Source organism: Panthera onca, chromosome A1 (genome assembly GCF_046562875.1).
Source record: "Panthera onca isolate mPanOnc1 chromosome A1, mPanOnc1 haplotype 2, whole genome shotgun sequence".
Lineage (NCBI taxonomy): Eukaryota > Metazoa > Chordata > Mammalia > Carnivora > Felidae > Panthera > Panthera onca.
Window position 1 is genome coordinate 162,591,481 of NC_138339.1, and position 12,801 is coordinate 162,604,281.

The following is a 12,801-nucleotide window of genomic DNA, read 5'->3' on the forward strand; positions in this document are numbered from 1 at the left end:
TACAGCATAATATTTATCCATAATATTAAACTTTGTGTAAAATATTTCTAAAACAAATATATGATATTGACAGCCAAAACAGTTCACAAAAGAGAATTCCTAAAATAAGAGTTTTCAGAACAAAAATAATCTGCTATTGCTCAATATCTGATACAATAAAATCCAACCAACCTCACAACTAGACTAGCGTTGAAATATTTTCCCTACGGAAAACATCTTGAGTTTGAAAGCCATCTCTTTACGTATAACCTTTATGTTACATTTGAAACACCATTTAAATAGAAAAAGGGATTGGAAAGTTTACGGGATTGCTGCTATCTGCTGTATTGTTTTCTGTATTGGACCCAAACCTTTTCAAACTGGGATCGGGTTTATTCTCTTTATTTCAACAAAAGTTCGATCTAATATCAACCACCATAAATACTGCAATTACGCAGATTATACGTAACTCCAGTGGAAAACACAGAGCGCTTCCCATTACATTCGCCCCATCCATATGATCCACACCTACTCCTCCTTCGTAGTCCTTTTTACTCTTCTCATTCAACCTTCTTCCAAGCTCTTCAGTCTGGATGAGATGTCCTTCCTGCATTTTCCTGTGTCCCTTCCTCCTTCTGTCTTCTTACTTACTGCACCACAGGTTTTAAAGAATGTGGACTCTGAAGGCGATGTCTCTCTTTTATTTCTGTATACCTTACCATTCAGTGTATGAGGTCACGAGAAATACAGTTTGATTTTTCCTGAGCTAGTTTTGAATAAATAATCAGTGGCTGGAAAAGTTTAACCAGGATAAATTCCATAAAGACCCCAATACTGACCTAATGATGAACACAGATTTATGAGGAAATTCAAGAAAGCATGATTTGGGGAAAAACATTTCTACTGGAATGGGAATATAAGAATTTAGGGGTGAAAAACTAGATTATAAATTCTTATTTGATTGGCGATAAACAGTTTGCCAATACAAGTTAACAGAGTTTTAAAAGTATGTCTAGAGAGCTAAATTGAGAAGTATGTATTTGACTTACCAGGAAAAAAAAATAGAAATTCCTAATCTTCAGAGGGGCCTGCCTGATATATGTTGTGCTTGAGAAACATCATACATGTGTCCTCGTGGAGACTAAGTTGCCACACGGAGAAGAGTGAAAACAAAGGTTCAGCTGTTGACTGGCATAAATATAATATAAGGGTGATTTGATCCCCAAAGCAATTATATAAATACAGCATCCAAGATAAATTGTGAAAAAAAATTAAAAGTTTGTGACCGAGTGTGTGTTTGAAGGAGAATTAAAAACTAATAATAAAAACGAATTTTCAATTCTGGGTAATTCAGAAAGGTGGTAGCACTACAATGGCCCTGAGGAAGTAAAAAGGGGTGCTGGTTCTTTGGGGGTTTTGGAAAGAAGTTGACAGAGCAAAACAGAAATCACGACAGTTGATAGCAGTAAAGAAAGATATTATCTGAATGGAAGACTGTGTGTGTGTGTGTGTGTGTGTGGGTGTGCGTGTGTGTGTGTGTGTGTGTGTGTGTGTACAGAGTCCTAAGCATTAATTGGACATTGTCACACTGCCAGGTACCACTCCTGATTTCAGTATTTTCTATGCCTTCAGTATTTTCTACAGTATTTCTATCCACTGTAGGATATATAAAATGGCAGTCCTTTGCCTTGGCTCATAAACACTAAGAGTAAAAACACAAAACAAAACAAAACCCCAGGAAACAAAATGCCATCTTCCTAAGTTATTTCATTTTACAATTGATGAAACATTTTAATTTAAAACGACTAATTTTATAGTTGAGTCATCATCTCCACAGGATATGGCTTTTTCCCCCCTTTTACCATGAATTCCTTGCATCGCTTTAGAACACTTCTCATTATTAATGGTGTATACTCATAAGGCACTGGGTATAGGTAACTTACCAGTGATGAAAATTAGCTTCATGACACGATATGCACACATACTTGAAGCCAAGGAAGGTAAACACAAAAATATACCTAATGCTTGGAGAAAGCTATCAGTGAATTGCACAGCCAGCCCTTACACCTTCCGCTTCGCCTTGGACATCTCTGCCTGGCTGCCACAGTGACGATTCAACCTCAGCATGACCCAAATTTATTTCTTTGTCTTCCTCACACCCACACGCCTCTTATGCTTCTGTTTTCTCTTAGTGGATATAAGTATCCTCTGAGTTGCCCAAGCTAGGAACTTTGTAAACATGCCTGATTCCTTCCTCTGCAATCTTGAAATCCAACAAATAATCAAGTTCTAATGGTTTGAATTTTTTAACTTTTGCTCAGTGTGGATTCTGTCTGTCATTTATCTCATCCACCAGTTTTACTGAGCACTAAATTTAGGTCATATGTTGTGCTCGGAATAGCAAAAAAAAAAAAAGAAAAGAAAAAGAAAAGACACTATCTCTACCCCCATGGAGCTTGCGATCTAGGGGGAGGAACAAGTATGAATGAGAATCCGAAAGACACACTGGAAGTTGCAGCTGTAAGAGCAATACAGTGGCCAGACTTTGACCCAATCAGGAAGGCTTCTCTGAACAGTGACACTTAAACTGAAATTAAAAGAAAGAAGGGGCGGCAGGGCGGGGAAGGGGGGGTGGTGGTGGTGGTGGGAGGTGGGGGTTTGGCGTGCCTGGGTGGCTCAGTTGGTTAAGCATCTGACTCAACTCAGGTCAAGATCTCCCAGTTCATGGGTTTGAGCCCCGCAATGGGCTCTGTGCTGATGGCTCGGAGCTCGGAGCCTGCTTCGGATTCTGTGTCTCCCTCTCTATCTGGTCCTCCCCTGCTCACCCTCTGTCTCTGTCTCTCTCTCTCTCTCTCTCTCAAAAATAAGTAAACATTAAAAAATATTTTTTAAAAGAAAAGAAGAAAGAAGGGGGTAGGAACATCCCACACAAAATCAATAGTTATGAATATACACAAAGGCTAAAGTTGGAGGGATACAGCAATATGGCTGAAGGGGGTAGAGACAGACAGACAGACAGAGACTGAGAGAATAATCAAACCCGACAAGAGGAGCAAGCGGGGTGGGTCGGTTCAGATCTTTACTCTCACTGTTCTCCTGACGCTAACACTTGCTCACCAAGTTGTGCCTCTTGGCCTTTCTACTACTTCTGCTCCATCGCTTGCATTTCCTCAGATTTGCCTTCCTAAACCAGAATTTTATCTTGCCTTCTAATTCTTATAACTCCTTCAAGTGGGGTTCCCCTGCACACAAAACCCAAACCTCCCTTCACAACCCCACGACCTCTACCCTCCCACACCTAGAAGCACAGAAGTTCATCCTCCCGCTCCTAGGGCTGCGTATGTGCTATTCTGCCTGGCTAAATACTCCTCACCTTAGTATCTGGTGAAACCTGTCCATCCCTCAGGGCTCAGGCCAAATATCAACTCTTTCCCTGATCCTTACAGCTAACTATTTGATCCCACTACACTTTGCACATACATCTATTGAAATAACATTTCACTATATATCCTAATTTTTTCTATTACTGTCTCTTTCCCTAGGCTGAGTCACTTGACATTAAGAACTATCAGTTACAAATTTGCACAGCATCTGGTTTATATCAGACTAAAAACAAAAAATCTGTGGCACATATGGAAGTGATGAATCACTAAATTTTACTCTTGAAACCAACACTACATTGTACATTAACTAACTTGGGTTTAAATAAAAATTTTTTTAAATGCTTAAAAAAGAAAAAAGAAAGAGGAGGAGAAAGCCTGAACTTGTAAAAACATCGCAGTCAATAAACACTTGCAAAAATCCAAGCAAAGGAACGATACCGAGGTGCTAGTGTGTATTTTGATGGTTCCACCTACTACAGTAAGACCTCTTCTTGTGTTTTTTCTACTTCCTGTTCCATTACTGTTCCCATGCCCTGGAATACTGTCTCTTTTTCCCTGAGTTGAGTCAGTCTTCAAAACTCAGCTCAGCTCTTATCCATCATGGTCTTAATAATCTTTCAATCTGTGATCTGAACTAACATCCTATAATACCATAGATCGTTGTCCTCTTGTTGGTCCTAATGTTAATAACGGTCTAGGTTTCTTCGAGACCCAACAGTTTTTGTCAGATCTGGTGTATTACGCAAACATTAAGTGCATATAGCTCGCACAGTGGAAAACAACTCAGAATTTATAGTTAGCATATAATGAATGTAAACCTTAGTTCTCAAACCAATTTAGCTGTTTAATCATGAAATTAACACTTAATATGAAATTAAAATATTTTATCTCTAGAATAACAATAGTTTTCTCATAGTGGTGTTGTGAGAACCAAGTGAAGTCATAGTTTACACATGCTTTTTGTAAAGGCTAAAGAGCTTGTTTACTATTTTTAAATTTACATTAATTTTGTTTAATTTCTCCAGTTCAATATTTAGCTTGTGGAGAGAAGGGACTGATTATGTCTTGGCTTCAAGTCTCTTGTCTAAAATGAGGACAATAATGCCAACCTAACAGGGGTTACTGAGAAGGTAAATGATGTCATAGAGCCCAACCCAGAGCTTGTGTGTGGAAGACACCCAGTGACTGAGTCTTTTTCTCCACTTTCCTATATATTCTTGAGTGTCCACCCCAGACCTTGGCCCAGTGGATGCTTCCTGTATATTTGAGCAAAATCTGTTTCTTCTCTAGCTCTTAAAAAATGAGAATACCTTTTATTTATTTTTATTTTGTATTATTTAAATTTTAGTTAGTTAACATACAGTGCAATATTGGTTTCAGAAGTAGGAGTAGAATTGACTCATCACTTACATACAACACCCAGTGCTCATCCCAACAAGTTCCCTCCTTTAATGCCCATCAACCATCTAGCTCGTCCCCCCGCCCCATCAAAATCTGTTCGTAACAAAGATATAGCTGTCCAATACAGTTCTTTTAAATAGGACTTGACTTATAAAAATAATAAACATTAAAACCAATATCCATTCCTACAGGATTACTGAGAACAACACATTCCTCAACATTATGGATTTATTTCTTAAATATCTACCCATTTCCACAAAAGTTTTTTAAGGTGATAGAATAAAGAATGATTGAATCTTCAGGAAGAAACAGAAAGACTTTTCCTGACCTCTCCTTACACATCTTCTCCCCTCCTCACCCTTCACACTGCCGAATCTGTTAATTCTGCCTTAAATCATTCACTTCTTCATGATATTTGCCATTTTCTAGTATTGTTACTTACTCATTACTCATGTTTATTGACCACTTTCTGTGTCTTTCCACCTCACTGCAATGCAATCTCCAGGGAGCAGGAAACTTTTATCTGTTGTGTTTTCTGATCAACCCTCAACACCTAGAACAGAGTTTGAAAGCTAGCAGGCCCGCGGCATACATGGAAGAGACACAACATCACTTTTGGCTGCTTTGATTGACTCATTTCCTGGTTCTTCTGCTTCCCAAAACTTTAAACTTGACAAGAACAGGGTTCAGATATTTGGTTGTGAGGTCACTATTTTATTTTATTACTGCTTTTGAAATTGAATGGGAGCCAGCTCTTGCAACACTGAAAAAGAAGTCATTATTAAAGCAGGGGGGGAAAAATAGCACTTGGGGAAGATTCTGGTCAAAGATCACCATGACAACAGCCAGCTGTTTCTGTTCTAGGAAGGAACACACCCTTACTGGGTAAGAGCCTCCGGTTAGCCTAATTCTGGTACGAATTGGATGGTTGAGTTCTACACTATATATGCTTTCGACACTCACTTTACAGTCTTGTAAGATACAGCCCTGCCGGAAATCTCAGTGAAACAAAGCCTGGATGCTACAGATCTTTCCGACCTCCCATCTTTCCTTACAAAGGAGAGGGACTATGGGTTTCATGAAAGAACACTCCGAAATGGAGTTCAGCTTTTAGTTAAGTACCAACGTTGGCTTCGCAGTTATGACAAAGGATGGTAACGTAAGGCAACAGGAGACACTGGATGAGGGGTATATGGCAACTCTCTGCCGTGTTCTTGCAACTTTTCTGTAATTCTAAAATAATTCTCAACTAAAAAAGTTTATAAAAAGAGAGAAAAAGAACGTAAAGCAGATTGACCAAAATCTTACAATAAATATTTATTTAGCAGAGGAAAGATGGGTAATTTTTTTCCCACTCTTGTTTTTATATTCTGTTCTATGTTGTCAACACTATTTTACTATTTTAATGAGACACGTATAATAAACATTATCAATAAAAATAATTTTTGTACTTCTATCATCTAAAACACATGAACTTCTTTTTTTAAAATTATTTATTTATTTATTCTGAGAGAGAGAAAGTGCAAGGAGGGGAGGGGCAGAGAGACAGGGAGAGAGAGAACCCCAAGCAGGCTCCACGCTATCAGCACACAAACCATGAGATCATGACCTGAGCCAAAACCAAGAGTGGGAGGCTTAACCGACTGAGCCACCCAGGCACCCTAAAACACATGTATTTCTATTAGCATTTAAATTCCCTACTGAATAACAAGGGGGGAAATATAAAGGTCACCCGATTTTATTAATAAACTGTTTAGTAATAAACTTAAATAAATATAAACTGTTTATTAATAAACTGTTTTAGCTCAGCGGGTATCCATTTGAAAGAATTCATCGTCCTGATGGACTCTTAGGATGCTTATCTCTAGGTTCTTAGAGCGAACAGGAGAGCTGACAGCATTGATCATTATGACTCCATTTGTGAAGAAACTTTAACATGTAATATTTCAAAGCCATAGCGCTTTCATTATTATTTTTAATTAGGAATATCTCCAAATACACTTACGGGCTTAAAAGTGAGCTTTTTGGCTAATATGAGCCATCTGGCAATTCTTTGATCCTGGATTTCCCCACATTTCTGTTTGTTCTACTACAATCAGAAATTATCTTATGAAACACAGAAAACTTAATAAGACCTCCATTTGAAACACAACACCATTAAGAAAAACAAAACAAGAGCCAAATAACCAGCCTGCGCAATTAAATAAAAGCGTTTACCCCGGGGAGGAGTGGATGGAGCACCGAGTGGGCACGCAGGCTGACGGTGATGTCCGCCCCTTCAACTACTGCCATTCAGTCTGTGAATACCCCCCAAGCTGTACCCTTAAGACATGTGCCCTTCTCCGTATGTAAACAATACTTCAGTTAAAACCAAAACATTAAAACCAGAAATCCACGAAATTAGAGTTAGATTGCTGACTATGAGAGTGTCTCTATGACTTTTAGTGAGCCCAAACTGTGCCTCTACCCGGTGAACCAAGGCGGGGGCAAGGGGCTCTCAAACTCTCCCTGAGACTCTCGCCATGTGATCAAATTCATTCTTTGGCGAATTCGTTGTTTTAAATGTCAAGTTAAAAAATTGCATTAAGATGGCCTCTGATCAAAACCTGAGAAGTGAAGAAATATGGGAAAAATCCCCCCTCCCAATGATTGCCAAATCACAGCATCTTACTTCATAGTGAGCCCAAGATCCATCAACAAATATTCATAGAACACCCACTGTGTGCAAATACCACGAAGAATGTGCAGAGGAAATATGGCCCATACCACAGAAGCCTCTACTCTTTAGTTGTACAGACAGGACACGTACAAATGACAAGGCAAAAACCCCACAGGTGGTATGTGACACTTACCAAATACTGATGTGATTCTAGGCATGCTGTGTGCTGAAGGGAGGCTTTCTAGCCCAACACACTGGAGTTTACTCACAAACCGAATATACATGCAGTAAAATTGACGTGCCTGAGTGAAATTTAGGTTGGACTTATAGAAAAATAAAAATGGGTGACATTCTGGAGTGTCATTTAGCAATACTTAGCTCTGAACCTTTTTGACATAGTCATAAAATGATGGCAACTAACGTTGAGTAGCAGAGGTAGAAAGCAGAGTATTCTAAAAAAAGACTAAAATAAAATTATATTTCTGTTAAGTATACATCCAATATGTGTGTGGATGTGGCTTAAAAATAACCATGTGATTGAATGCTGCATTCGTTTTTGAGAATTCTGTACATTTTAATTTTTATTATTTTTTTAATGTTTGTTTATTTTTGAGACAGAGAGAGACAGAGCATGAGCAGGGGAGGGGCAGAGAGAGAGGGAAACACAGAATCCGAAGCAGGCTCCAGGCCCTGAGCTGTCAGCACAGAGCCCGACGTGGGGCTCGAACTCACAGACCGTGAGATCATGACCTGAACCAAAGTCAGACGCCTAACCGACTGAGCCACCCAGGCGCCCCGTGAGAATTCTGTACATTTTTAAAGAATTTAACGAGCCATTTGAAAATACCAGGACTCCAAAATTGCAAGAAAACCTTTTTTAACTAACTATGAAAGAATCGTAAAACCTATATAGGGAAAATTGTATCCAATTGGGAAATTTAAATTTTTTTTTTTTTAATTTTTTTAACGTTTATTCACTTTTGAGAGAGAGAGACAGAGGGTGAGCAGGGGAGGTTACAGAGAGAGAGACACACACAGAATCTGAAGCAGACTCCAGGCTCTGAGCTGTCAGCACAGAGCCCGATGTGGGGCTTGAACCCATGAACTACAGATTCATGACCTGAGCCCAATCAGATGCTCAACCAACTGAGCCACCCAGGCACCCCGGGAAATTTAAATTTTGATATTTAGTAAGGAGATATCATGCATTTAAGTATTCTTGGATATATAAATAAAACACTGTAAGAATTCATTTTCTTCCACAGAATTACAATTTTTATAAAATTCCAACCAAAAATGTCAATGGATCTATAAAGTATTTGGAAAATTAATACATAAGAACATAAATGGACACTTTGAAAGTAAAAGGGAGAACCTAAGGTTTTTTAAGCCTTACTTAAATCAGAATAGAGTAGAATAAACAGAAACAAAGAAAGCTGTATAGATTCAAATTGTTCAGCATTTTCTCAACTCCCCCCCCCCCCAAAAAAAAAAAAAAAAAAAAAAAAGGATGCTACCAAACAGAAAAATAAAATCATGGACTTTCAGAAACCCTCTTGGTTATATACATATTTTTGTAGTGCTAAATAAAATATGTTTTCCCTGCATGAGAGAAAAACTGAGAACAAACTGAGGGTTGACGGGAGGGGGGGTTGGGGGGGGAGGGGAAAGTGGGCGATGGGCATCGAGGAGGGCACCTGTTGGGATGAGCACTGGGTGTTGTATGGAAGCCAATTTGACAATAAATTTCATATTAAAAAACAAACAGACACATTATGAAATTTTACTGAATGTGATAAATATACTACGGGGAAAAATAAATAGAAAATATATGAAATAAGAGAGAAAAAAAAGAGAATGGCGTCTAAAACGACATTCAAGCCAGTTTCACTGAAGAGGAAGGAGAGCAGATATGAGCAGTCACTAAGGTTCTCCTCTTCAAACCTTTCATCTCAGATCTATGAATGTTATGAGTATATATACAAGAAGAGAAAGAGAAAGAGAGAGATGTACTATATACTGTATATATACACATATAGGATATATCCATATGCATACATACTGTATATATGTATACTATATGAAAGGTTTATAAAAATCTTAGGCAAACCATGATCACGACAATAGCAATTACATCTGGGTTTTAGATACTAAGTAAATTTTGATTCACTTGATAGAATTCTCTATTACTTTCCAAACTTTCTAAAAATTACAAATTATTTACGGAAAAATTTTAATCAGTGTATCATTCGTGGATGCCGTCAAATCACAAATTTGTAAAAATGTACACATGGGAGGAAATTTTAAAATATAATAGAGGGTATTTTGAGGAAGTGGGACTCCGGAAGTTAATTAATTTCTTACTCAACGTCCTTTCTTCTTAAATCTGCTGTAAGGAGCCCGTATCCTCTCTGCAATGGTAAAGTTAAGGTTTATTTGTAAGATGAATGGGCAGAGGCTGAGGAGTAGTAGCACAGAGGTTGAAGAAGATTGAGGCATTCTGACCCTACTAGATATTAAAGCTCATTATGTTACAAAATACTTAAAATATTTTATTTAATACAGATAAACAGAATAATAAATCAGTGAAAAAACAGTCTCAAAATAGATTCATGAGAGACTTAATATTAACACAGTAAGCTTTCCAATGCAAACAAGTTGAAAATGAGCATCCCATGAAATTAGCTATATTTAATAGCAGTTTGGTAAGAAAACATAAAAGAAGAAGGGAAGATAAAGCTGGTGTGATGTGATCCACCAAATAAACGCCACAAGGATTAAGGAGTTAAATACCAAACTAAAACACTAAATTATGAAAAAGTCAAAGTAGCAGGCTGTAGAATAGGCTGTGTAAGAGATTACAAATACATATATTTTCTGCTTTGATATAGTAGAGAAAATCAAAAAGAAAAGTTTATCACATTAAATACATAGATGTAAAATCTCTGCAGGAATTTTAAAAAGCAAAATATGAAAATAGTTACACCCAAATTTTGTTAAACAGTATGTCTAACATAGAGCTTGTTCAAAATCACAAAAAAAAATTAGGATAAATGAGGGAAGCCATAAATAAAAATTAGCAGGTGACAAAATTAGAAGTTACCCAAATATGCAGAAACAAATTCATCCTTCTCTTCGAGCAAGCAACAGATTACATTTGAGATACTGTTTGACAACTACTAAACTAGCCAGAATAAATTTTAATAAAATGCTGTGAGAATGTGGAGACCTTGTGCACTGCATTTCTGACTGTACACATTTATAACTCACTTTGAAAGCAACATGGCAGTAATAAATGTTCATCCTCTTTCGTTCTGATATTTCATCTATGGAATTTATGTGGAACACATAAAATTCCTCGGAAATGAGAGATCCGCGCAACAACTTTGGAAATGATCATTGTGATATAACTGCATGATAACGAACTAACGTGGATGTGTGAGAATTACTTAGAAAGAAGGAAAATGCTTATTGTATAACGATAAGTGAACGCAAAAATATGCCGTAGTATATATATGGTGTTTTTTAATTGTGTACAAAGTACAGATGATAAAATGCAAAGTATGAAAACAATTCACCTGCTCAAGTATAGTAAAAATATGAGTGTTTCGTAGTCTATATTTGCTTAAAGTCAATTGTGTCTAATAGACACAAAGCGATACTAAAGGTAATCGACACAAAGCATTTATAAAAATCATGGTTTTGCAAAACAGGAAAGACTTTTTTCCATGAATAAGGCAGTCAGTGAAAAATACGTTTACAGTCAGAGCATCGTGTGTGTGTGTGTGTGTGTGTGTGTGTGTGTGTGTGTGTGTGTAAAACAAAGTCTGTTTTAAAGCTAGAGCAATAAACACAATGAATCGCGGCCGCACACCTGCTCCCGGCGTGATCCCAGGGCGCGCAGCGCACCCTCAGGGAAGGTGTATCTATACCTGACCCTCCGGGACTCAGGTGGACACAGCGCGCGGCGCTCTTCTCCTGGAGTGACGGACACGGCTTTTGACGCAGGTGTGTCCCATCCGAGGAAGACCCTGTGACCCCTCCCCTCCTCTGTGGTTAAGGCAGGGCCCAGCCCTCCAAGTCCGCTTGTCGGGGACAGACACCTGCCGGCGCGCCGGCTGTGCCACAAAAGCCACACGTGCTGTAGAGGCCACTTGCACAGCCTCCGGGCACCGCTCAGCGCTCGTGGAGGGGAGGGGGTCCCCAACCCGGAGGCCGGGGTCCACACCCGCACACCCGCGGACGCCGGCATCCCGTCTGCTAAGTGCTTCCGCGCCCCAAACGTACCTGTGTCTTCGGGACCCAGAGCGGCGCGCTTCCTTCTGCCGCTCTGGCTGGAGTTGCTCTCTCCCGCCGGGGCTGGTGCAAAGATCCCCTGGGGAGACAGAAACCCCAAGTTACAGCCCCGGCGTCGCAGGGGCGCGGGGGTGGCGGGGGGCGGGGGACGGGCTGCGGCGGCTGCACTCACTTTCAGCGCGCTGGGGACCGCGGGGGCCAGGCGCGCGCCGGACGCCCCGAGGGTTGCAGCCCCCGCCCGGGGAGGGCCCGGCTCAGCCCGAAGCTCCCGGGGCTCCCGGGGTTCGCGGGGCTCCCGGGGCCCCCGCAGCTCTGCCCGCAGGCTCCCCAGCTCGGCTTGCAGGACGGCCACCCTGCACAGGGACACCACCGACAGGCAGCAGGACGTGAGCGCCAGCAGCAGGGTCACGGCCAGCAGCGCTGCGTCTTTGGGGCGCGAGCCGGGCGGCTCCTTCACTTTCATTTCTTCTCCCCTCTCCGGGCGAGGACGAAGGCGTGACCGCTCGCCTTCCACGCAGCCCTCCATGGCACTCGGGGGACTTGGAAGGTCCGGGCCTTTCGAGAAAGTGGCCGCAGGGAAGGGATCATTTCCTGTGAGCGGTGCTTGCTGAGGTCCCACACCGACTACATGGCCTGGCTGTGCCGTGGCCCCCGGGAGAACTCCCCCGGGTCTCCCCGCGTCTGCCCGGCTGCATCCCGGCCCCCAGTGGGTGATAGGGCTTCCTGGCACCGGCCCTTCCATCCGATTGCCCAATCATTTCCTCATTTCACTTTCAGTATCTGTAAGAATTCTAATGGCATCTACACACACACACACACACACACACACATACACACGGGCCCTTGGCATCTCCCCGCCAGGCGGGACTCAGGGTTTGGACCGGCCCACCCGGGACCTGTGGAGCCCTGAGGTACTACAGGAGCTCCCTGCGGTGTGGCCTGAGCTGGGCCACTGGGGGCCACTCTGCGAGGGCAGGGGAGAAAGAACGAGGTTCCTGCTGGTGTAATAGAATTAATGAGCAGGTCAGATAAGCCAAGTGCTTAGTACTGAAGTGCACTCTGCTGCAGAGTGATTCATGAACG

At 40.9% G+C, this 12,801-nt stretch overlaps 1 protein-coding gene across 1 annotated transcript in view; it reads right to left on the minus strand.

Moving 5' to 3' along the window:
- Positions 1 to 12,563, minus strand: part of TNFSF13B (TNF superfamily member 13b) — a 31,227-nt gene extending 18,664 nt beyond the window's left edge. Inside the window, 3 exon segments of the mRNA XM_060636711.3 lie at positions 11,710 to 11,797; positions 11,891 to 12,419; positions 12,421 to 12,563. Of these exon segments, the coding sequence (XP_060492694.1) occupies positions 11,710 to 11,797; positions 11,891 to 12,419; positions 12,421 to 12,476 (673 nt within the window). The 5' untranslated portion in view covers positions 12,477 to 12,563.
- Between the last annotated feature and the right edge of the window lie 238 nt (positions 12,564 to 12,801).